The 27,262-nt window shown below is 45.0% G+C and overlaps 1 protein-coding gene across 1 annotated transcript in view; it reads right to left on the minus strand.

Annotated features, from left to right (window-relative positions):
- LOC143767438 (uncharacterized) overlaps positions 1 to 27,262 on the minus strand; it is a 62,814-nt gene that overhangs the window by 25,938 nt on the left and 9,614 nt on the right. The window contains exons 3-7 of the mRNA XM_077255774.1: positions 20,494 to 20,949; positions 20,287 to 20,410; positions 20,106 to 20,203; positions 19,816 to 19,906; positions 9,009 to 10,452 (exon numbers count right to left, since the gene is read on the minus strand). Of these exons, the coding sequence (XP_077111889.1) occupies positions 9,009 to 10,452; positions 19,816 to 19,906; positions 20,106 to 20,203; positions 20,287 to 20,410; positions 20,494 to 20,949 (2,213 nt within the window). The remainder of the gene's footprint in view (positions 1 to 9,008; positions 10,453 to 19,815; positions 19,907 to 20,105; positions 20,204 to 20,286; positions 20,411 to 20,493; positions 20,950 to 27,262) is intronic.

Here is a 27,262-nt window from a genome sequence, read left to right on the forward strand (position 1 = left end):
GACCCATATGTTTCATTTTATCAGCAGAATGTATAAGGATATTATCCAGATACACCACCATGAAGCGCCCAATGAAGTCCAAAAAAACATGATTAATGAAATTCTGAAATACCACTGACACATCAGACCAAAGGGCATAACCAGGTTATCAAACAAATCCTCGGAGGTGAGGAAAGCCGTATTCCATTTATCCCCCTCCCGCATGTGGATGAGATTATATGCTCCACTGAGATCTAACTTAGAGAACCACCTGGACCCGGACGACTGATTGATGGTGATCTTGTTTAATTTTTGAAAATTGAGGCATGGGCGTAAACCACCATCTTTCTTCTTCACAAAAAAGAATCCCGCCACCTCAGGAGAAACAGAGGGGCAAATGTGCCCTTTACAAAGAGATATACTCCTTCATAGTTGCCCGCTCAGGGCTGGAGAGATTGTATGAACAGGCCTTGGGCCGTTTGGCACTAGGGATGATATTAACAGCACAATCAAATGGGCGGTGTGGTGGTAGAACCTCAACCTCCTTTTTGGAGAATACATCCTCAAAATCCTTCAGGTACTCCGGAATACCCTCCAGACTGACTGATGACACAGACTCATTTACAAGGCAATCTTTAAAACAATTAGGCCCCCAATTAACAATGCCCCGAGATTCACAATCAATGACCAGGTTATGCAACAGTAACCAGAGAAACCCCAACACCACTCCCGCAGGTAGGTTGTCCATAATAAAACATGTAATATGTTCTTGATGGCGGGACCCCATCTTAAGGAAGAACTCCTCAGAGATAAACTTAACAACATTCTTAGTGAGGGGTGTTTTGTCAATGGCCATGATATTAATGGGAGATTCCAACCTGTCCCTATCTTACATATGACTACCAAATTAGAGTCAATCATGTTCAAAGATGACCCACAATCCACAATAGCCAAAGTAGAGGTACAACCGTTCTTGAAAACAAAGTTCTACTTCCAACAGTAATTTAAGAGTTGAGGACAAAGATACCTGAGAGTCTGGGCAACCTCCTCAACAGTAACCCAGACTTAGGCATTTCCCAGCACCTTAGTAGTAGGACAGGAGGGACAGTCCTTTTTCCAGTGTTGCAAACTACCACAGTAGAAGCAGAGTCTCCCATCACGTCATCGTCTCCTCTCCCTTTCCTTGATGGTGGTGACCCCCACCTCCTTGGGCTTGGACTGAGGAGTAGCATCAGGGTTACTCGGAAGCAAAAGAATTTCTCACTACATGACATCCCTCACACTTAGTCTTTGATCCATCTGGATGGCCTGAGTCATAGCCTCCTCAAAAGAACTAAATGGTGGATGGAGAGACAGCATCCTTCAAATGGTCAGACAGTCCCCTCTGGAACTGGCACCTGAGTGCAGAGTCGTTCCATGAGACCTCTATGGACCATCGTCTAAACTCCGACCAATACCACTCGACTGAGCGCTTTCCCTGAGCAAGACCCATGATGGTATCCTCTGCCACCCTGACACGGTCTTGTTTGTCATAGATAAGTACTAGAGCCTCAAAAAACCTATCCACTGACATCTGTTCGGGGAAGAGGGAGACCACGAGAAAGCCCAAGATTGTGGACCTTCCCGAAATAAGCAAATAATTATTCCCACTCACTGACTCTCATACCCAGAGGATCAAGGTCTAAAACAACAATTTGCAACTCTCGCTAAACATACGACACTTATCCTTCTCACCAGCAAAGGTGTCAGGGAGCGTGACCAAGGGTTCGGGAGAGTGCAAGGCGACATCTACAGAATCGTCAGTCCTGCTGACAACATGGGGGGTGACACCCTGCACCATTTTAACTGTCTCTGTCAACTTTCTGTAATTGAGTATGGGATGTGGCAAAGGCCCTATGTTCCACTGACAATTTCCGCATCATCTGCATCAAACTGGACACCTGGTCAGCCAGATTGCACAGTGGATCCATAGCCAGGGGAAAAATGAATAAATCCCTCTAAGTATATGGTCAGTAGGCATTATAATGTAATGCCTGCTGCAGTGCAGTAGCACACAATCTCCACCAGGGGGTGCGCGGGAAAGAAATACAGGTATACTCTCAGTGAATTCACAGAGCAGCAGGCAGGAGCCACAAGGTGGTGAAAGAGCAGTCAGACAAAGCTGGGTCAGCAACAGAGAGGGAAAGAAGTACCAGAGATCACAGCAATAAACATGGTCGGAAGCAAGCCAAAGAAGTCAGAGCTAAACGGGAGCAGGAAAGCCAGAAATGCAAGACAGTCAAACAGGTCAGAGAACAAGCTGAATCAACACCAAGGGTTCACAGTACGGACAGCGAGTACAATGAGGGAAGTCACAGCGGAACATGACCCAGGTAAACGGGCAGAGAATAAATCAGAGTATAACAGGGTCAGCTGCTCAAGCCAGAGACAGGAACTATAACTGACACTGCAGGTAACACCGGACTGAAATAGCCAGCCAGATCCCAAAACGAGGCAAGGAAGATTAACCCACGCATGACCATCCCGGGGAGAGAATAATCAGAAGCAAACCCCAGACTGGATCATGACACCATGTCTTCGCTGCCAATGAAATGTTCCTCGATTTGAAGACCTTGTCCAGTGACTTCATTGTTGATTTGACCATAGCTATTTTATTTACTACCATGGGTGGAAGTTTGCAACTCTCATACTTGCACTTACATGATCATCCATTCTTGCCATTGGCACCAGAGGATTCTGTCAGTGTGCAGTGAGCATTGTGAGAATTCAGACAGCTAAAGTGACTGCAGACCTTCATCACAAACCTGGACAACCCTTTTAAATAGAACATTAAGCAATGTAGCATGCTCAATCCTTACAGCATCTAATATACTCATTGTCAGGACTCGGCTCTGCTTCCTGGTGTCAGCGGTCATCACATGATCACTCATATGCGATTTTCATAATTACAGTCACATGACAACTAGCTTCTCTTCCTACTTCTCTCAGTGAGCCACACATGTATTTTATTGCAGTATTTTATTGCCTGATGCGTCCTACAGTAATGCTGTCATGGATTCTAAGTGAGCCACACATTTATTTTCTTGCAGTATTTTATTGCCTGATGCGTCCTACAGTAATGCTGACATGGATTCTAAGTGAGCCATACTTCTCTCAGTAAACAAAGGGCAGTTGAACATTGAGAAAATCAGGAAAACCATCTTGTCGGCATGCAAGTGGTCACATGACAACTATAATGTCTGCCTGAGGTCACAAGCTCACAAGGTTGCCTGGGACAGACTTGATACAAGCCACTCTGTCTGGCACGCGTCAGAGAAATCTCAATGCCCTTTAACCCATGTACAGGGATCTGATTTTATAATAGGACCCAGTGGAATGCTACAATGGAAGGGCTGCCGTCCAAAAATAGGAATGGTCTCCATGCAGGGTCAGAGCAGAGAGGTCACATCAAGGACGAAATCAGGATCCATAAGAATAGTCAAAAACAAGGTGGGGTCAATACAGAAATACACTAAACAAAGCAAAATGATTGCGCTCCCCCTGTGGGACTGAAAACACTTAAAGGGCAAGAAACCCATGTGGCCTTGAAGGACTGTGTGAAACTGCCCTATGGACTCTGTCCCATTGCGACATAAACTTTGCTGGTGATTAACCTTGAACTTTTCCCAGGGACTGAGGAGCAGCTAACCTTTCTTTTAAAAGGGACTGTACTCTGCAAACAAGAGGGAGTGGGAAAAGTGAACAAGACAACTCGAGGATTGTGACAGGTCATTTCTCCTGGACGGTCGGAAATGTTGTAGGCTGGTCAAATAGGCTGTTGTGTTTCAATAAGAACACACTGTGTCTGCATACCCAAAGCAATGGGATGGGGGTCATGCAGACCCGTGTTTAAAAGAAATTTGGACAATGTGTCAGAGTCCCTGCAGTGGTGGGACCAGGGTCAGGTGGACACATGTAACAGGCTGAAGACTCAATGAGCATACTGGGTTGAAGAGAAGGACTGTGCCCATAAGGGTCAAGGTGATTATTTCTGTGGGCTAAAGGGTCTGTTTAAGAAAAGGACTCTGTAAAATAGATTGCTAAATTTTATGCATACAGTACAGACCAAAAGTTTGGACACACCTTCTCATTTAAAGATTTTTCTGTATTTTCATGACTATGAAAATTGTACATTCACACTGAAGGCATCAAAACTATGAATTAACACATGTGGAATTATATGCTTAACAAAAAAGTGTGAAACAACTGACATTATGCCTTTATAGTCTAGGTTCTTCAAAGTAGCCACCTTTTGCTTTGATGACTGTTTTGCACACTCTTGGCATTCTCTTGATGAGCTTCAAGAGGTCACCGGGAATGGTCTTCCAACAATCTTGAAGGAGTTCTCAGAGATGCTTAGCACTTGTTGTCCCTTTTGCCTTCACTCTGCGGTCCAGCTCACCCCAAACCATCTTGATTGGGTTCAGGTCTGGTGACTGTGGGGGCCAGGTCATCTGGCTTAGCACCCCATCACTCTCCTTCTTGGTCAAATAGCCCTTACACAGTATGGAGGTGTGTTTAGGGTCATTGTCCTGTTGAAAAATAAATGATGGTTCAACTAAACGCAAACCGGATGGAATAGCATGCCGCTGCAAGATGCTGTGGTAGCCATGCTGGTTCAGTATGCATTCAATTTTTAATAAATCTCCAACAGTGTCACCAGCAAAGCACCCCCACACCATCACACCTCCTCCTCCATGCTTCACGGTGGGAAGCATGTAGAGTCCATGCGTTCACCTTTTCTGCGTCGCACAAAGACACGGTGGTTGGAACCAAAGATCTCAAATTTGGACTCGTCAGACCAAAGCACAGATTTCCACTGGTCTAATGTCCACTCCTTGTGTTCTTTAGCCCAAACAAGTCTCTTCTGCTTGTTGCCTATCCTTAGCAGTGGTTTCCTAGCAGCTATTTTGCCATGAAGGCCTGCTGCACAAAGTCTCCTCTTAAGGGCTCATACTCACTTGCGCGAAACTCGGATGAGTCTCGCACGGCAATACCCAGCACTGCACCTGGCACAGAGGAGCGGAGTGTGTGGCTGCATGTATTCCTATGCGGCCGCACGCTCCAATCTGAATTCCGGCAGCAGCGCCGGGTATTAACATGCGAGACTCATCTGAGTTCTCAAGTGAGTATGAACCCTTGCAGTTGTTGTAGAGATGTGTCTGCTGCTACAACTCTGTGTGGCATTGACCTTGTCTCTAATCTGAGCTGCTGTTAACCTGCGATTTCTGAGGCTGGTGACTTGGATAAACTTATCCTCAGAAGCAGAGGGGACTCTTGGTCTTCCTAGGGCGGTCCTCATGTGAGCCAGTTTCTTTGTAGCGCTTGATGGTTTTTGCCACTGCACTTGGGGACACTTTCAAAGTTTTCCCAATTTTTCGGACTGACCTTCATTTCTTAAAGTAATGATGGCCAGTGGCCACTCGTTTTACTTTACTTAGCTGCTGGTCTTGCCATAATACAAATTCTAACAGTCTATTCAGTAGCACTATCAGCTGTGTATCCACCAGACTTCTGCACAACACAATTGATGGTGCCAACCCCATTTATAAGCAAGAAATCCAACTTATTAAACCTGACAGGGCACACCTGTGAAGTGACAACCACTCCTGGTGACTACCTCTTGAAGCTCATCAAGAGAATACCAAGAGTGTGCAAAGCAGTCATCAAAGCAAAAGTTGGCTACTTTGAAGAACCTAGAATATAAGACATAATTTCAGTTGTTTCACACTTTTTTGTTAAGTATATACCGTATATACTCGAGTATAAGCCGACCCGAGTATAAGCCGACCCCCCTAATTTTGCCACAAAAAACTGGGAAAACTTATTGACTCAAGTATAAGCCTAGGGTGGAAAATGCAACAGCTACCGGTGAATTTCAAAAATAAAAATAGATGCTCCATACTGTTCATTATGGCCCCATAGCTGTGCCATATAGTGCTCTGCACCATTATTGCCCCATAGCTGTGCCATATAGTGCTCTGCACCATTATTGCCCCATAGCTGTGCCATACAGTGCTCTGCACCATTACTGCCCCATAGCTGTGCCATATAGTGCTCTGCACCATTATTGCCCCATAGCTGTGCCATACAGTGCTCTGCACCATTACTGCCCCATAGCTGTGCCATATAGTGCTCTGCACCATTATTGCCCCATAGCTGTGCCATACAGTGCTCTGCACCATTACTGCCCCATAGCTGTGCCATATAGTGCTCTGCACCATTATTGCCCCATAGCTGTGCCATACAGTGCTCTGCACCATTACTGCCCCATAGCTGTGCCATATAGTGCTCTGCACCATTACTGCCCCATAGCTGTGCCATATAGTGCTCTGCACCATTATTGCCCCATAGCTGTGCCATATAGTGCTCTGCACCATTACTGCCCCATAGCTGTGCCATACAGTGCTCTGCACCATTACTGCCCCATAGCTGTGCCATATAGTGCTCTGCACCATTACTGCCCCATAGCTGTGCCATATAGTGCTCTGCACCATTACTGCCCCATAGCTGTGCCATACAGTGCTCTGCACCATTACTGCCCCATAGCTGTGCCATATAGTGCTCTGCACCATTACTGCCCCATAGCTGTGCCATACAGTGCTCTGCACCATTATTGCCCCATAGCTGTGCCATACAGTGCTCTGCACCATTGCCCCATAGCTCTGCCATATAGTGCTCTGCACCGTCCATTATTGCCCCATAGCTGTGCTGCTGCTGCTGCTGCTGCAATAAAAATAATAAAACACATACTCACCTGTCTTGCTTGCAGCTTCTCGGCGCCATCTTCCCGGCGTCTCCCTGCACTGACTGATCAGGCAGAGGGCGGCGCGCACACTATATGCGTCATCGCGCCCTCTGCCTGCAGTCAGTGAGGAGAGACGCCGGGAAGATGGAGACAGCGCCCGGCGTGTGGAACCAGGACAGGTGAATATGTCATACTTACCTGCTCCCGGCGTGCCGCTCCTTCCCCCTGCCTGTGTTCGGTGCCGCAGCCTCTTCCTCTGTCAGCGGTCACCGGCACCGCTTCATTAGAGAAATGAATAGGCGGCTCCGCCCCTATGGGAGGTGGAGCAGCCTATTCATTTCTCTAATGAGCGGTCCCACGTGACCGCTCAGGGGAAGAGGCTGCTGCACCCGGAGACCGTGGGACGGGCAGGGGGAGTGACAGGATCGCCGGGACTAGGTAAGTATGCCTCAGCGCCCTCTCCCCCTCACCCGCCGACCCTGCCACAGACCGTGACTCGAGTATAAGCCGAGGGGGCACTTTCAGCCCAAAAATTTGGGCTGAAAATCTCGGCTTATACTCGAGTATATACGGTAATTCCACATGTGTTAATTCATAGTTTTGATGTCTTCAGTGTGAATGTACAATTTTCATAGTCATGAAAATACAGAAAATTCTTTAAATGAGGTGTGTCCAAACTTTTGGTCTGTACTGTATATAAATGTGTTTGGTGTCTTACAGTTTCTGTCATGGTTGGGACGACCGTGTCTTAGAAAGGAGGAATGCATGAAGGTGACTGGGATGGTCATGTGCTTCTCCCTTGATTAGAAAAACTATTATAACCTGTGTACGTGAAAAAAGTGTTTTATAGTGCATGGAACCTTAATGGCACAAAGGTGCACGATTAATGTATTGCTATAATATGTGGATGACTCAATGTGTTCTGATAAATGTATTAGATATAGGGAAAGGATCAGATTATTACAGAGGACATAGGTTAAGGTGTAGCTATAAGATAGGATTGAGTATAGTGCAGTGGTGGGCACAACTTCAGGAAGTATTCAGGTTTAGGATAGAAACAGTGTGTTTAATATCAGCTCCACTGTGGGAGGAGCAGGGCCACTTAACAAGAGGAACACTTCCTGGTTAATGCAGTTAAAGTTACAGTGAGAGTTGAGATGGAGATATAGCAGTAGTTGGAGGTCCAGAGGGCACGAGGAGCATGGGCTGTTTAGCAGCAAGTGAACGTCAGCCATAAACTTGGAGAGGACATTCTTGGAACGTCCGGGACCTATTGGTCCAACTGATGCACTCTGAAGTGTGCCTCAATATTTTCTTAGGAAAGGAAGTCGGATGGTGAATCACATAAGGAAGTTGGGATGGGACTCTTGGAAGCTGCAGAGCCGGACAGAGTATTCCTGGGCCTAGGAATGTCAGTCCAGGAAGGGATAGCTCAGAGCAAGTGAACAGCGGACATCACAATGTGCTGTGCTATGGACTTTGAAAACGGAAGAGTTTGTGTCCAATACTGTGTGTCATGTTATGATGAAAATAAACAGTTAGGTAAAGTTCTTTGTTATAAAAACAAATTGGATGTCCTCTAATATGCGTGTGGTGGTAAATGAAGTTGAAGAACTGGAGAAAGCAGAGGCTTGCGAAAAAAAATTCTGACCAAAACTCTTTAACAGAGATCAAAAGAACCAATGAAACTCAGACCACTTTTTTCATACAAGAAATGGACAGACAACTAAATTATAATTGGAAGAAGTAAATAGAGATTCAATTTTTCGACAGACTTGTGAGAAGATATCCAGCCTGCATGGGCCAATATTCCCGCATTTCAGTTTTTGTGACAAGAAATTGCTGCTCCTAGAAAGTGCAGAGGAGGCCCAACATAGTAATAGATGAGTGTCCCTAATAAAGTGAACAAGCAGTGTATATGTGCTTTATTTCCATTGTTTGCTTTTTAATGACAGATGTTTATTGGCAATTACTTACATTTATTAGACATCATTTAGCGCTTTAAATTGTTTTCCATTTCTCTTGTATGATGACATGTGAATTTACATCGACTTTTACGCATACAATTTTCCAAATAAAACATTTAAAAGAAAATGTCTACCTACTCGTGTGATTTCTCCAAGTAAAAATTAATATGTAAGAAAATTTCCCCACATTCTGAAAATGAAAATTACTTCTCCAATGTGTAACTAGATTTTATGCATTTGTATAACACTTCCCACACTTTGATCAGAAAAATAACTTTTCTCTTGTGTGATTTGTTAGATGTTTAGTAAGAGTTTTTTTCTCTGTAAAACATTTACCACACTCTGAACATGAAAATGGCTTCTCCCCTGTGTGAATTCTCTGATGTTTAGTAAGATCAAATTTTGTTCTAGAACATTTCCCACATTCTGAGCATGAAAATGGCTTCTCCCCTGTGTGAATTTTCAGGTGTGTAGCAAGAATTCCTTTCCGATTAAAACATTTCCCACATTCTGAACAAGAAAATGGTTTCTCCCCTGTGTGAATTTTCTGATGCTGAGCAAAAGATGAATTGTCTGAAAAACTTTTTTCACATTCTGAGCATGAAAATGGCTTCTCTCCTGTGTGAATTCTCTGATGTCTAGTAAGATCAGATTTCGATATACAGCATTTCCCACATTCCAAACATGAAAATGGCTTCTCTCCTGTGTGAATTCTCTGATGTGTAGCAAGATTTGTTTTCCGATTAAAACATTTCCCACAATCTGAACATGAAAATGGTTTCTCCCCTGTGTGAATTATCTGATGCTGAGCAAAAGAGGATTGATCTGAAAAACTTTTTTCACATTTTGAGCATGAAAATGGCTTCTCTCCTGTGTGAATTCTCTGATGCTGAGCAAAAGATGAATTGTCTGAAAAACTTTTTTCACATTCTGAGCATGAAAATGGCTTCTCTCCTGTGTGAATTCTCTGATGTCTAGTAAGATCAGATTTCGTTCTACAACATTTCCCACATTCTGAGCATGAAAATGGCTTCTCCCCTGTGTGAATTTTCAGATGTGTAGCAAGATTTGTTTTCCGATTAAAACATTTCCCACATTCTGAACATGAAAATGGTTTCTCCCCTGTGTGAATTATCTGATGCTGAGCAAAAGAGGATTGATCTGAAAAACTTTTTTCACATTTTGAGCATGAAAATGGCTTCTCCCCTGTGTGAATTTTCAGATGTGTAGCAAGATTTGTTTTCCGATTAAAACATTTCCCACATTCTGAACATGAAAATGGTTTCTCCCCTGTGTGAATTATCTGATGCTGAGCAAAAGAGGATTGATCTGAAAAACTTTTTTCACATTTTGAGCATGAAAATGGCTTCTCTCCTGTGTGAATTCTCTGATGTCTAGTAAGAAAAGATTTCGATCTACAACATTTTCCACATTCTGAACATGAAAATGGCTTCTCCCCTATGTGAATTTTCTGGTGCTGAGCAAAAGATGATTTGTTTGAAAAACTTTTTTCATAATCTGAGCATGAAAATGGCTTCTCTCTTGTATGTGCTCTTGGATGTTCCCCATCCCTTTTGTTATATTTGTTTTTCTTTTCAAGGACTAGAGGTATGTCTGGTATAATGGGATGCTCTACAAAGAAATCAGGTGTGATACCAGGATCATTTGCATCAAAATCTGAAAATATCAGGTATTTCCCTGAGATCACGGTCCAGTTATCTGCCAAAAAAAGTAAACATATATTTAACGTATATTTATTTTTCAATAGATATTGAATCATTGCTAAAAATTGATCTTGGATTGCTCCTGAACTGCTTCCTGACTCATCCAATGCTTAGACGTCCAACTGCCTCACTTCTCTGCATGACCTAGATTATTTTTTAACTATAAACTATATAAACTGTAAAATACCAGTCAGCGACTAAGGCTACGTTCACATTTGCGTTGTGCGCCGCAGCGTCGGCGCCGCAGCGCACAACGCAAACAAAAACGCGGCAAAACGCATGCACAACGCTGCGTTTTGCGCCGCATGCGTCCTTTTTTTCATTGATTTCGGACGCAGCAAAAATGCAACTTGCTGCGTCCTCTGCGCCCCGACGCGGGCGCCGCAGGGACGCATGCGGCGCCAAACGCAAGTGCACCGCATGTACATGCGCCCCCATGTTAAATATAGGGGCGCATGATGCATGCGGCGCCGCTGCGGCGCCCGACGCTGCGGCGAGGACCGCAAATGTGAACGTAGCCTAATTCCTGTTTCCTAGGGAGTCCCTGCATGCCTGACTACCAGGCATTCCTTGGATTCACTGCCTGTTTCGGCCATCAACGGCTTTCCACAGTTTACACAACCTTGCTGGTAAGTATAATCATTACAGAACAATTGACCAATACCATTGAAGGAGTTGTTGCCTTTCAAAAAAAAAAACAAGTCCATCACTGCATTTGGCATTAAAAAAAAAAAATCTGTGGTGGACTCACCTTCCTGGGGTCCACTGGTGAGTCTCTGACTCTGCTCCTGATGTCTGGCATTATCTGCAGCACTGACATTACATTGACAGCGTGGCAACCAGTCAGGTTACGGATTGGTTGCTGTGCTGTTGACATGACGTCAGCCTTTCAGGCAATGCTAATCCTTGGGAGCTGTGGTGAAAACGTACCACACTCCTCAATATTGAAATTGTAACACCCAGAAGGAAAAGTTATGGAGTTATGGAAATTACAGGATCGAAAAACATGTTAGTAATTTAGAAATCATGAAAAATAGAAACAAAGTTTTCAAAATATCTCTATCTTTTCAGTATCGAGTATGAGTGGCTTGTGTAAAAATGCACTTACACGCTGTGGTTGCTATCATTGAGGTTATTAATGGTCGTATCAGGAATGTTTTGTCCGATTGAATGCACTTGGTCAAAAAAATCCTCAAGATCTGCTGCTGCAATTGCCAACCAATGAGGCCTCAGATATGCTCAATGGCAGAGAAGTGCAGAGACATTGCAGAACACGTGTGAAAATTATGTCCAATTTGCCTTTTTTTTCTGTTTTTTTTCCTGCTGTTCCAGCATACACAAAGAAAATAAACATGTGTATAACAAAAGTTTGTGTAAGTTTCATCATTTTCTGGGAGCAATACTTCATTTTCTAGAACAATTTCAAGTGTGCCAACACTTTTGGCCATGACTGTATATCTGACTGCACTTATTTATTTCACCTAGGGATACATTAGGGCCTATACTGTAATACTGATATGTATTTGATTGTATCTGTTCAATTCTGAGGGATCTAATAGTACCTATTATTCTATATATGCATTATTGTAATAAATCATATTAATGTGTATTGATCCATATACAGTATGTCTATGGGGAGGCTTTGGTTTTACTTGTTTTTAATCATGGAGCTATATGGTGTTTAATAAAATATAATTGCTTTTGTACTCTTAGGTGTGCACCTTTTTCTGTATTGCTTTTTCCTCTTGATAGTATTGAAGGGGTTAACAAGCCCTCAGGAGGAAGAAAATGGAAAAGACAAAATGAGTACTAGATCTTGAGGCTCGAAGAGACGGATCTCAGTCAACATCTTATATACAGTATATTCTTCGCTTTTTATTATTGCATTTCATGTCTGGATTAAGTGATTATTGATTACTGATGCACAATGCATGTGTGGCACCCCAGGGTCCTGGTCGTCACAGTGGCATTGCTTTCCTCATGGGGAGAGTGATGTTACGTTTGGAAGCGATGAAAGATATCTTTTATCAGGTAATCACAATACACACAACATGTTCACACACCAGGCCACAAGGGGGAGCTTTTGATCCTATTTCTAGGTGACTCCCTTGTATATGATATATATTGTGGTTTGGAGGAAAAGTCAGTGAGTTCTTGTCAGAGGAGAGAGCAGTCAGACATAGAGTGTCGGAAGGACTGGAGGAGCCGTGTAGCCATAGTTGCTACAGCTCCTGGAGAAAGAGACATACAGAAGGAAAGGACATTGTTCAGTGAGCATGAAGGAGAGCGAAGCACGGGAGAGTGAGATCAGGGGAGACCAGCTGAGAACAAACTGCCTCCCTCTAAAGCGCAGATAACCGGTAGCCGGATGTTATGACCTGGTGGTTAAGGAGCAACATGGGACGAGCTCTGAGGAGGTGGTATCTGTACTGACCGCAGTTCCTAATCCTAACACCAACACTAGAAGTAGCCGTGGGATGTTCCTGTCACTCCCTAGACACCTCGTCACAGCCTGAGAACTAACTACCCCTAAAGATGGAAACAGAAAGCTATCTCGCCTCAGAGAAATTCCCCAAAAGGAAAGATAGCCCCCCACAAATATTGACTGTGAGTGGAGAGGGAAATGACATACACAGAAATGAAAACAGATTTTAGCAAAGGAGGCCACTACTAATCTAGATAGACAGAAAAGGAAAGGACACTGTGCGGTCAGTATTAAAAACTAAAAGTCCACGCAGAGTTTACAAAAATAATCTCTACACCGACTCACGGTGTGGAGGGCAAATCTGCTTCCCCAGAGCTTCCAGCTAGACTGAATATATCATACTAACAAGCTGGACAAGAAAAACATAACATGAGCTGAGCGATAAAGTCCACAGCAAATGGACAACCAAAAGAACTAGTAAGAACTTATCTTTTGCTGAAATGGACGGGCCATAAGAGAAATCTAAGGAGAGATCTGAATCCAACCCAGAAACATTGACAGCTGGCATGGACTGAAGACCAGAGCCAGGTTAAATAGCAGAGCCAGGAGAGACGATCAGTGAAGGCAGCTGCTAATACTAAACCCAAGGAGCAGCAGTTCCACTTGAAACCACCAGAGGGAGCCCAAGGGCAGAATTCACAAAAGTGCCATTCACGACAGTACCTCCCCCTTGAGGAGGGGTCACCGAACCCTCACCAGAGCCCCCAGGCCAATCAGGACGAGCCAAGTGAAAAGCACGAACCAAATCGGCAGCATGGACATCGGAGGCAACAACCCAAGAATTATCCTCCTGGCCATAACCCTTCCACTTGACCAGATACTGAAGCTTCCGCCTCAAAAAACGAGAATCCAAAATTTTCTCCACCACATATTCCAACTCCCCCTCAACCAACACCGGAGCAGGAGGATCAACAGAGGGAACCACGGGCACCACATATCTCTGCAACAAGGATCTATGGAAAACATTATGGATGGAAAAAGAAGCTGGAAGGGCCAAACGAAAAGATACCGGATTGATAATTTCAGAAATCTTATAAGGACCAATAAAGCGAGGCTTGAACTTAGGGGAAGAAACCTTCATAGGAACATGACGAGAAGATAACCAGACTAAATCCCCAACACGAAGCCGGGGACCAACACACCGACGGTTAGCAAAACGTTGAGCCTTTTCCTGGGACAACGTCAAATTGTCCACCACATGAGTCCAAATCTGCTGTAACCTGTCCACCACAGAATCCACACCAGGATAGTCAGAAGGTTCAACCTGCCCTGAAGAAAAACGAGGATGAAAACCAAAATTACAAAAAAAGGCGAAACCAAGGTAGCCGAACTAGCCCGATTATTAAGGGCAAACTCGGCCAACGGCAAGAAGGTCACCCAATCATCCTGATCAGCAGACACAAAGCATCTCAAATAGGTTTCCAAGGTCTGATTGGTTCGCTCAGTTTGGCCATTTGTCTGAGGATGAAATGCTGAAGAAAAAGACAAATCAATGCCCATTCTAGCACAAAAGGACCGCCAAAACCTAGAAACAAACTGGGAACCTCTGTCAGACACAATATTCTCCAGAATGCCATGCAAACGAACCACATGCTGAAAAAATAATGGAACCAAATCAGAGGAGGAAGGCAACTTAGGCAAAGGTACCAAATGGACCATCTTAGAAAACCGGTCACAAACCACCCAGATGACGGACATCTTCTGGGAAGCAGGAAGATCCGAAATAAAATCCATGGAAATATGCGTCCAGGGCCTCTCAGGGACCGGCAAAGGCAACCCACTAGCACGGGAACAGCAGGGCTTGGCCCGGGCACAAGTCCCACAGGACTGCACAAAAGAACGCACATCCCGCGACAAGGAAGGCCACCAAAAGGACCTAGCAACCAAATCTCTGGTACCAAAAATCCCAGGATGACCAGCCAACACTGAACAATGAACCTCAGAAATTACCTTACTAGTCCATCTATCAGGAACAAACAGTTTCCCCACTGGACAGCGGTCAGGTTTATCAGCCTGAAACTCCCGAAGCAGCCGCCGTAAATCAGGGGAGATGGCAGAAAGAATCACCCCCTCCTTGAGAATACCAACCGGCTCAAGGACTCCCGGAGAATCAGGCAAAAAACTCCTAGAAAGGGCATCCGCCTTCACATTCTTAGATCCCGGAAGATACGAGACCACAAAATCAAAACGGGAGAAAAACAGGGACCATCGAGCTTGTCTAGGATTCAACCGCTTGGCAGACTCAAGGTAAATCAGATTCTTATGATCGGTCAAGACCACAACGCGATGCTTGGCTCCCTCAAGCCAATGTCGCCACTCCTCGAATGCCCACTTCATAGCCAACAACTCCCGATTGCCGACATCATAATTACGCTCAGCTGCTGAAAACTTTCTGGAGAAGGCACACGGTTTCATCAAAGAGCCATCAGAACTTCTCTGAGACAAAACGGCCCCTGCCCCAATCTCAGAAGCGTCAACCTCAACCTGAAAAGGGAGAGAAACATCCAGCTGACGCAACACAGGGGCAGAAGTAAAACGACGTTTAAGCTCCTGAAAGGCCTCAACAGCCGCAGAGGACCAATTTATCACATCAGCGCCTTTCTTCGTCAAATCGGTCAGGGGGCTTAACCACACTGGAAAAGTTAGCAATGAAACGGCGATAAAAATTAGCAAAGCCCAAAAATTTCTGAAGGCTCTTCACAGATGTGGCTTGAATCCAATCATGAATGGCCTGGACCTTAACAGGATCCATTTCAATAGCCGAGGGAGAAAAAAATGAAACCCAAAAAAGAAACCTTCTGAACTCCAAAAAGGCACTTAGACCCCTTCACAAACAATGCATTAGCACGAAGGATCTGAAATACCATCCTGACCTGTTTCACATGAGACTCCCAATCATTGGAAAAAACCAAAATATCATCCAAATATACAATCATGAATTTATCAAGATAATTCCGGAAGATATCATGCATAAAGGACTGAAACATGGAGCATTAGAGAGCCCGAATGGCATCACAAGGTATTCAAAATGGCCTTCGGGCGTATTAAATGCTGTTTTCCATTCGTCACCCTGTTTAATACGAACAAGATTATACGCCCCTCGAAAGTCAATCTTAGTAAACCAACTAGCCCCCTTAATCCGAGCAAACAAATCAGAAAGCAAAGGTAAAGGGTATTGGAATTTGACCATGATCTTATTGAGAAGGCGATAATCTATACAGGGTCTCAAGGAGCCATCCTTCTTGGCAACAAAAAAGAATCCCGCTCCCAACGGTGACGAAGACGGGCGAATATGCCCCTTCTCCAAAGACTCCTTAACATAACTCCGCATGGCGGCATGCTCTGGCACAGACAGATTGAAAAGTCGGCCCTTAGGCAACTTACAACCAGGAATCAAGTTAATAGCACAATCGCAGTCCCTATGAGGAGGAAGGGAGCTGGACTTGGGCTCATCAAATATATCCTGGAAATCCGACAAAAACTCAGGAACTTCAGAAGAGGGGGAAGAGGAAATTGACATCAAAGGAACATCACTGTATCCCTTGACAACCCCAACTAGTCACAGACATAGATTTCCAATCCAGCACTGGATTATGTACCTGTAACCATGGAAAACCCAGTACAACCACATCATGCAAATTCTGCAACACCAGAAAACGACAATCTTCCTGGTGTGCAGGAGCCATGCACATGGTCAACTGTGTCCAGTACTCAGGTTTATTCTTGGCCAATGGTGTAGCATCAATCCCCCTTAAGGGAATAGGGCTCTGCAAAGGCTGCAAGGAAAAACCACAGCGTCTGGCGAACTCTAAGTCCATTAAGTTCAGGGCAGCGCCTGAATCCACAAATGCCATAACAGAAAAGGACGATAATGAGCAAATCAGGGTAACAGACAAGAGAAATTTAGGCTGTACAGTACTAATGGTGACAGACCTAGCGACCCTTTTAGTATGCTTAGGGCAATCAGAAATGGCATGAGCAGAATCACCACAGTAAAAACACAGCCTATTCTGACGTCTGAATTCCTGCCGTTCTGCTCTAGTCAAAATCCTATCACATTGCATAGGCTCAGGACTCTGCGCAGAGGACACGGCCATATGGTGCACCACCTTGCGCTCGCGCAGGCGCCGATCAATCTGAATGGCCAAAGACATTGATTTGTTCAACCCAGCAGGCGTGGGGAACCCCACCATAACATCTTTAAGGGCTTCAGAAAGACCCTTTCTGAAAATTGCTGCCAGGGCATACTCATTCCATTTTGTGAGCACAGACCACTTTCTAAATTTCTGACAGTATACTTCTGCCGCTTCTTGACCTTGACACAGAGCCAGCAAGGTTTTTTCTGCCTGATCCACAGAATTAGGTTCATCATACAGCAATCCAAGCGCTTGAAAAAATGCGTCTACATTGAGTAATGCAGGATTCCCTGACTCAAGGGAGAATGCCCAGTCCTGCGGGTCTCCACGCAGCAGAGAAATGACAATCTTCACCTGCTGAATGGGGTCACCAGAGGAACGGGGTCTCAAAGCAAAAAACAATCTGCAGTTATTTTTAAAGTTCAAAAATTTAGATCTTTCTCCAAAAAACAAATCAGGAGTAGGAATTCTAGGCTCTAACACCGGAGTCTGAACAACATAATCTTGGATACTCTGTACCCTTGCAGCGAGTTGATCCACATGAGAGAATAAACCCTGAACATCCATGTCAGCACCAGAGTCCTGAACCACCCAGAGATTAAGGGGAAAAAAAAAAGGCAAAACAGACTGCAAAGAAAAAAAATAAAAAATGGCTCAGAACCTTTTTTTTTTCCCTCTTTTGAGATGCATTCAACACATTGCTGGCCAGCTGTACTGTTATGACCTGGTGGTTAAGGAGCAACATGGGACGAGCTCTGAGGAGGTGGTATCTGTACTGACCGCAGTTCCTAATCCTAACATCAACACTAGAAGTAGCTGTGGGATGTTCCTGTCACTCCCTAGACACCTCGTCACAGCCTGAGAACTAACTACCCCTAAAGATGGAAACAGAAAGCTATCTCTCCTCAGAGAAATTCCCCAAAAGGAAAGATAGCCCCCCACAAATATTGACTGTGAGTGGAGAGGGAAATGACATACACAGAAATGAAAACAGATTTTAGCAAAGGAGGCCACTACTAATCTAGATAGACAGAAAAGGAAAGGACACTGTGCGGTCAGTATTAAAAACTAAAAGTCCACGCAGAGTTTACAAAAATAATCTCCACACCGACTCACGGTGTGGAGGGCAAATCTGCTTCCCCAGAGCTTCCAGCTAGACTGAATATATCATACTAACAAGCTGGACAAGAAAAACATAACATGAGCTGAGCGATAAAGTCCACAGCAAATGGACAACCAAAAGAACTAGTAAGAACTTATCTTTTGCGGAAATGGACGGGCCATAAGAGAAATCCAAGGAGAGATCTGAATCCAACCCAGAAACATTGACAGCTGGCATGGACTGAAGACCAGAGCCAGGTTAAATAGCAGAGCCAGGAGAGACGATCAGTGAAGGCAGCTGCTAATACTAAACCCAAGGAGCAACAGTTCCACTTGAAACCACCAGAGGGAGCCCAAGGGCAGAATCCACAAAAGTGCCATTCACAACCACCGGACAGAGCCCAAGAACGGAATTCACAACAGCCGGAACACCGAGGTTGTAAGAGACTCTACGACTTACAGCAGAGACCGGCAGGACAGCTGAACTGCAAGTTACCTGTCCGCCTCAATACCCAGGAGGCACAGTGATGCATAGAGCCCGGGGCATGATAGAGTCCCTGTAAAAAGGCTAGAGTCACCTGTTATGTCAAGGGTTTATGTCCTATCCTATATGGGGGACAAAGAGAAGCACTGTGAGGACCTTATCAGAAGCCATAGGCAGTAAGGGACTACAACACCACCGCGCTAGTGGAAGGCTTTTAACTCCACCTGCTAAAAGGGGACTCTGAATTCGCTTCCAAGCTGGCTGGACCCTGCTTGCCCTGTGATCTGGTGCCCTGGACTGTGGCTGCCTGAAGTCATCAGTAAACCAGGTAAAGAGACTGCAAACCTGTGTCCTCGTTCTTTACCGCACCATCCACCATCTTCCATCTACACACCGGGAGCCCTGGGGATATACTTCACCTGTGGGAAGTTATACCATCTAGCTGCCATAACATCCCACCAGAGGACCCCTTAAAGCAACATCGGTCCCCACTGACCAAATACCACAGGTGGCGTCACGAACATAAACTGTATTCAATTCCCCCCTTTTACATGGGCGCTCAGGGCCACGGACCGGGTCACCACCGTGACATCCCCCTGTGAACACCGGACCCAGTACCGGGTACCCCACGGCCCTGGCGGGCGACTCACATGTCTAATACATATTGATGCCAAGTCCAAGGCCCTCAAGGGTTTATATCTTATGAGAAACAATTATAAATTAATAATCCCCTTCCACTGATGGCCAGGTGCCCTGCCAGTCTCCATGCCTCCTCTTTCGGATGAACTCATGACCGATTTAGCCAATCACTATCCGCAGCCGAGACAAATCCATTCCTGCTGTGGATGCAGTAAGGCTGGAGCAATCACATGACCAATCGGTCAGAGAAGATTGTACAGAGATTGGCCCTATATTTTTCTTAATGGGAAACCTGTATTATTTTAGCCTTGGCCTGTGAAATGTTGTAGCTAAAATGTTTTAATAGAAAAAAAAAATACTAAAGAGGGTGGTCTTTTGTTTAAGCACTAAATCCTTCGGTCAATAAAAATGTTCATGAAAATGTTTTGAGAGAACAAGCCCTAAAAAAAACTAAGTAGAATTCTACAGGAAGGATAATCTGTGATTTCTCTTCATTTAGTGGTTACTACTCACCTGTGCGGTTATCTGTAGGAATCTCCTCTTTACACCGCTCATCACCCCTCACATATGTCTCTGGAGTATTAATGTGGGTCAGATTTTCACCCTGAAACAAATATTGTACAAGTCACAGACAGATGGAGAAGTCACATCTATGATCAGCTCTAATCCTGCCATCTCCACCGTTCTCATTACACAAGTATAAAACATATAATACTGGTGGAAAAAAACAAGACAGAACACAAGACCTTCTCAGTAGTCTGCACATCAAAGAGGAGATCTCATGACACCTCCTTTCCACCTACCTGATGATCCAGAGTAACATTGGGATTTTCTTCTTTACAGTCCTGTGGAAGAAGAGGACGGGGACATCTCTCTCGTGTTGTCCTCCTACTGCATACAACTGGAGGAACCACATACAGGGACTGAATCCATTCTTTACATACAGATAATTATATGTCATGTATATTTAGTCATGTCTATTACCTGGTGATGTGAGGGGCTTGGGAACCTCCATCATGACGTCCTTGTACAGATCTTTGTGTCCTTCTAAATACTCCCACTCCTCCATGGAGAAATAGATAGTGACATCCTGACACCTTATAGGAACCTGATGCATACAAATATACCATGATCCCCTTGATCCCTTCATAGCATTACTGTTTAATGCCCCAGCATTCCCACTATTATCACCTCTCCAGTCAGGAGCTCAATCATCTTGTAGGCAAGTTCCAGGATCTTTTGGTCATTGATGTCCTCATATATCAGGGGGTGAGATAGAAGCCCTGTGATTGGACTCAGGGGTCTTCCCCATCCCTCAGACACACGGGCCTGACAGCGGTCAGTAGAGGCCTTCTTCACTACTGTGTAATCCTGGTTGTAGTGAGACACATTAATAAATCTCACTACAGACATTTCCAGAGTCCTCACCCCTACAGTTCTGTCTGTTATTCCCATAGATAAAGAATGATGTAATGTGATGTCGTCAGAATCTCTCACCTCTCCTGTAAGCCGGAAGAGGATCTCTAGGGTGAGGTGTAATATCCTCTCTGCCATCTTGTTTCTCTCCCTATCCATCCTTAATGGGTCCATCAGGAAATTTTTCTTATGCAGAAGATCTCCACTGAGAGGATCCGCTATTGTAGGGACCTAAACGGAGAGAAGATGAGCTAACATAACGTCATAAAGAATCTATTCAATATGTTATGAACAAATCTCCACGTCACATCCTCATGGTGGTATCATGTTGGTCACATGATCTGCATAAACCATCATATAACAGAACAGTTACGTCTCAGACATACTGGCATCCATTATCGTCATTGCAGCAATGTAAACAGACTGAAGGAAACAATGGATGCCTGAGGGATGGAGTGGAAATATGTCATAAAGATGGAGCGCGGCCTGAACTCGAAGTGTTTTGTGCAATGACACTGGGAGGGTCCCGGGGAGCGGCCATGAGGGGGATTTACAGGAGTCGTTCATTATAACTGCCGCAATTATAAATGTCACCTGAAGAAACCGCGATAGCAACAAGTCCGGTATATAGAACCGCAGAGAGGCTTCTACAGGGGACGTGTGCGCTTCTCTCTATTCATCGTCTATGGGACGGAGGAGAAACGAGCGCGGCTCTAACTGGTGACAATGAAGGAAGACGATGAGAGAATCGCTGACGCTTTCTACCCTCAACGTGACAGGTTCCCTTATATGAAGCCCAGAATGACAGATACAAATGTTCTAGCGCCTGCGGCCAGTAATGGGGAATCTCCAGCACCTACCTCCACCTGCAGTGCCGCACACCACATATATGGCTGCTCTGTGCACACAGGACCTGGGATGAGGTCACAGGAGGGGAGGAGTCAGGGGTCACATGATCAGGGGCCTCAGTATATACAGGACTGTGCTGGTTGTCCTGGTGCTGAAGGAGCGGAGTCCAGGCAGCGCACATAGGGAGCTCCCGGGGGCACGTTCCCGTACAGCCGACCACTTGCTCAGGAGACTTCAGAGCATTTACAGAGAGATGAACCAGCGCTCCATAATCACCAGGATTTGCCTCAAAACTTCTTTATTGTGAGTTTTTTTTTCAGACCCTCATTCATGAAGATTCTTTTTGTCATCGCAATGTTTCAGCTCACAGACCCTTCCTCAGGCTTAATATAGACAGAAAACCAGTATAATATGAGGAAGTATAACAAGGGGCTCAGCTATCAGAAACCTGTATTACAGAGAACATTTATAGCGTGAGGTAAGGGTGGCACCCCAGGGTCCTGGTCGTCACAGTAATGTCGCTTTCCTCACGGGGAGAGTGATGTTACGTTTCGAGGCAAGAAAGGATAACTGTCACCAGGTAACCACAAGCATGCAACATGTTCACACTCCAGGCCACAAGGGGGAGCTTTTGATCCTATTTCATAGGTGACTCCCCATATATATTGTAGTTTGGAGGGAAAGAGGAAGTTCAGTCATTTCCTGTCTGAGAGACAGAGGGGAAGGAAGCAGAAAGATGTGCTAGAGAGGGAAATTGCCAGAAGGGAGCTTGTCGAGGAACATCAGCTAGGTGCAGCTGGTACGATAGGAGAATAGCTGAGCAGACGTGGGGGTCTGCAGCTCCTGGCAGAAAGTGGAAGAAAAAAAGTCAGTCTGCCAGACAGCAGTCTGAGGCAGGTTTACGGAGCTGTGTAGCCACAGTGCTGCAGCTCCTGGGAAGAAATTATACAGAATGCCGAATATATTGCAGTGAGCGTGCAGGAGAGAGAAGCACAGGAGAGGATACCGGAGGGAGACCAGCTACGTGCAGGCTCCCTACTTCTGAGGCACAGACACCGGTAGCCGGAACACCAAGGACTGTAAGGGACTCCATGACTTACATCAAAGACCGGCAGGACAGCAGAACTGCAAGATACCTGTCTGCCACACACACCTGAGACACAGTAACGCATAGAGCCTGGGGCATGCTAGAGTCCCTATAAACCGGCTCGAGTTACCTGTCATGCATGTTTGTCCTATCCTTTATGGGGGGACAGCGATAAGGACTGTGAGGACCGTATGTGAAGCTTTAGGCATTTAGGGACTACAACACCACCGCGCTAGAGGAAGGCTTTTATCTCCACCTGGAAAAGGGGACTCCCATCTTGCCTTCAAGCCGGCCGGACCCTGCCTGCCCTGTGATCTGGTGCCCTGGACTGTGGCTGCTGAGGTCTTCAGTAAATGAGATAAAGAGACTGCAAACCTGTGTCCTCATTCTTTACTGCACCATTCACCGTCTTCCATCTTCACACCGGGAGCCCTGGGGATATACTTCACCTGTGGGAAGGTATACCATCTAGCTGCCATAACATCACCCCAGAGAACCCCTTAAAGCAGCGTCGGTCCCCATTGACCGAATACCACAGGTGGCGTCACGAACTCTATTCACCAAAACCCTTAAATACATTTCCCCTTTTACATGGGCACCCAGGGCCACGGACCGGGTCGCCACCATGACATCCCCCTGTGAGCACTGGACCCAGTACAGAGTACCCCACGGCCCTGGCGGGAGACTCATAAGGGAGAGTCAGAATCTACAGTAAAAGCAGCTGTGGTTTATATAAGAAAGTAGCCAAGGAACACCCAGCATGTAAATACTGATATTATTATTTATCAGCCTTCAGCTTGGTCTCGGGCCATGGCGACTTCATGGATGAATGATCTGTAGGAAGATTGATCTTATGCAAGCCTTGATAGGTGCACCTGGGTCTTCTCTGCCGTTATTTGCATCAAACCATCAGATTGCTGATCTTCTTTGTATTGTTCCTTCAAATCTCACCATAGTGTCCTTCTCCAGTGATTGCTTTCTTCGTATGATGTGTCCAAAGCAGGCAAGTCATAGCGTGGTGATCCTTGATTCGTTGACATGTCTGATTTGATTCCAAGATTTATTTCTTTGTTATTCTTCTATGGCATTGATAACATCCTTCTCCAGCACCACATTTCTAAGGCGTTGATTGATTCTTCTATCTTGTTTCTTTAACGTCCAGATTTTGCATTTGTATGTTATCACAGAAAAGACCAAACTATGTCCAAGCCATGTGTCTTCGCCACCATGAAAAGTTCCTCGATTTGAAGACCTTATCCACTGACTTCATTGTTGATTTGACCATAGCTATTCTTCTATTGACTTCATGAGCAGAAGTATGGAAATCTCATACTTGCACTTTTCCTGATCATCTAGTCTTGCCAGAGGACCCTGTCAGTGTGCATTGAGCGTTGCACGCATTGTGAAAATTCAGACAGAGTGATGGCAGACATTCATCACAAACCTGGACAACCCTTTTAAGTATAACAATAAACACTGTAGCATGCCCAATCGTAACAAAGTCTAAAAGACTTACTGTCAGGACTCAGCTCTGCTTTCTGGTAGAAGCGGTCATCACATGATCACTCATATGCGCTTTTCAGAAGTACAGTCACGTGACAACAAGCTTCTCTTCCTACTTCTCTCAGTGAACCAGGGACAGCAGTATTTCACTGAACATTGAAAAAATTTAGAAAAGCAGTTTGTCGGCAAATAAGTGGTCACATGACAAGTATAATGTCTGCCTGAGGCCAGAAGCTCAAAAAGCTGCCTTGGACAGACTTGGCACAAGCCACTCTGTCTGGCAGAGTCCAGAGAAATCATAATACTCTTTAACCCCTGTACAGGGATTTGGTTTTATCACAGGGCCCGGGGGAATGCTACGACAATTCTAACCTTGTTGACAGCACACATAAACCTGTCACTTGATTCTTGCTGCCGAACCCAGTGACAGCGTGATTGCAGTCAAGTATTTTTTTTAGTTTCAAGAGATGGCTAGGAAAGAAAAAATGAGTCTGCTTCTGCTTCTCCCTGCCCAGCTTCTGCTAATTGACAAGTCTCCTCCTACATAGACACATGGGAGAAACTGATCTATGGGTATCTGAACACATTCAGTATTAGGCAGCGCTTTAGATGTCTGCGTCCAAAGCCCTGCCAGCTTTTGAACACAGATGATTCCATGTGTTCAATGAACCGTGCGGAATCACCGTGTCCAATACATTGGACAGGTGATATTTATCTTGCAGAGACTGAGCATCTCCGCAAGATAAATAGACATGCTGCGGTCTGGAAAGACGCACCGCATGTCCGTCTCCGCAGGGAAGCCATGGGTGATAGTGCATGCATAATTGACATAGAATTTCTTGAAATCCCATCCATTATGTGGTAACATCTGGCCGCTGTGTGTTGGATGCTGCGGATGTACGCAGCGTCCAACCCGCAGCGTTTATTGACTGTGGGAGCATACCCTATCACTAAGAGCAGTGTAAGAAGGTGACCGGGATGGTCATGTGCATCCCCCTTGATTAGAAAAATGCATATAACCTGTGTCTATCAAAAAGTGTTTTATATTGCATAGAACCTTATAGATCATGGTGAACGGTTAATGTATTGCTATAATATATGGATGATGCAATGTCTTCTGATTAGTGATGAGCGAACGTGCTCGCCACTACTCGTTACTCGCCCGAGTATCACTGTACTCGGCGAGCACCGAGCATTTCTGGGATTACTTGGTCTCCACCCTGCAATTTTGGTGGTCTTTAGAGACCAAATCAACATGCAGGGATTGTCTACCAAGCACTGTAACGCCGCAGCCATCTTTGTTGTGATCTTGCAGTGATTGGCTAGCCGCACAACATCATCAGAGATATAAGAGACCGGACGCCGCCCTGCTCGCTGCATTCAGCTCCGGAATCAGACAGTCTAGAGAACGAGCTGCTGCTGAGATCGGGTCAGTTTGGGGGATTTATTAGTCAGTGTGAGGTCTACCATCCTAAACTACTCAAATACAGCTAAACCTAAGGACTAATTCCGGAGAATATGGGTTGCAGTGTTAGGTAGGCAGGGGAGTGTACATCGCTCTATACATATCAGTGCAAGGCCTGCAGGTACTGCATGTGTGTATATAGATATTATTGCACACATCACGAGGTTCCATTCCATTAGTATCTGCTGCTGTTGCTGCTACCTATAGCATATATTGACTTTATATACCTAGCCCCAGGTATAATTGGCAAGGAAAAATATTTTTGCCAGGTTAATAGAGAATATTTTATTGCAAAGCAATCCAGAGCCCTTTTTTTCTCCATTTGCTTTTTGACACTGCACAATACAGCCAGATCCTTTTCCTAGCACAGCGTGAAAGTCCAACAATTTTAAAGGGGTCACAAAAATCACTTATGAGTTCGCAGAAAAATGTTTCGTTTTTCTGTGGTACCGTAGAGTAGAATTTTTTTGAGGGTCTTACACAATTTCTTGACACCATTTTGCTGAATCCCCCCAAAAATACATACAGGCCACATATTTTACAGTGTGGTATATCTGTGACATGCCTCATGCATCCGTGTGCTAAAAATTTGGGCATTTTAGGCCTAAATTCCAATTTTTTGCTGTCTGTTACTCTAGTTATATACAGCACTATTTTGCAGACCCCCCAAAAAATACAGGCCACATATTTGGCAGTATGGTATCTCCGTGACAAGCCTCATATATCTGCGTGCTCCAAGCTTGGGCATTTTAGGCCGGTATTACAGTGTTTTTCCTGTCTATTACTCTACTTATGTACAGCACTATTTTGCATTAAAAAAAAACAACATACAAGCCACATTTTTGGTAGTGTGGTATCTCCGTGACAGGCCTCATATATCTGTGTGCTCCAAATTTGGGCATTTTAGGACAGTATTACAGTATCTTTCCTGCTTAGTACTCTAGTTATATACAGCACTATTATGCATTAAAAGAAATTAAAAATTAAGGGCCACATATTTGGCAGTGTGGTATCTCCATGACAGGCCTCATATATCTGCATGCTCCAAGTTTGGGCATTTTAGGCAGGTATTCCATTGTTTTTCCTGTCTGTAACTCTAGTTATACACAGCACTACTTTGCATTAAAAAAAATAAAAAATACAGGCCACATATTTTGCAGTGTGGTATCGCTGTCAGATGTCTGATGTATTTGCAGCACCCCAGAGTCCTGGTCGTTGCAGTACTGGCGCTCCGCCGCTAAGGGGAGTGCTGGTACGTCTGATGGCACCTAAGGAGTTCACCTGACCAGGTATCACAGACACCAATACACTTCATAGTCTGGCCTCCAGGAGGAGCAAAGGGCATTATGCATTAGGCCACTCCTCACAATCTGGTAAAACTGGGGGTTGGACCGAAAGTTAGACAGAAGCTAACTGGGGATTGAACAGGCAACACCCTGTGGCAGAGGGTGTTGCTGGGAGAGACTCAGGGGGGTCCCTGTCGGGTGGGATCCTGGCAGAGACCTAGCGAACCAGAGAGAATGTTAAGGAACCGCGCCTGCACGATATTGCGGCGGTATCTCAAGAAAGGACAAGAAGCAAGGTTTATTGTGAAGAGTGAGAAACGAGATCAAAGCAAAAAGGAGATAAAGCCAGTAGGA

Source organism: Ranitomeya variabilis, chromosome 4 (genome assembly GCF_051348905.1).
Source record: "Ranitomeya variabilis isolate aRanVar5 chromosome 4, aRanVar5.hap1, whole genome shotgun sequence".
In the NCBI taxonomy this organism is placed as follows: domain Eukaryota; kingdom Metazoa; phylum Chordata; class Amphibia; order Anura; family Dendrobatidae; genus Ranitomeya; species Ranitomeya variabilis.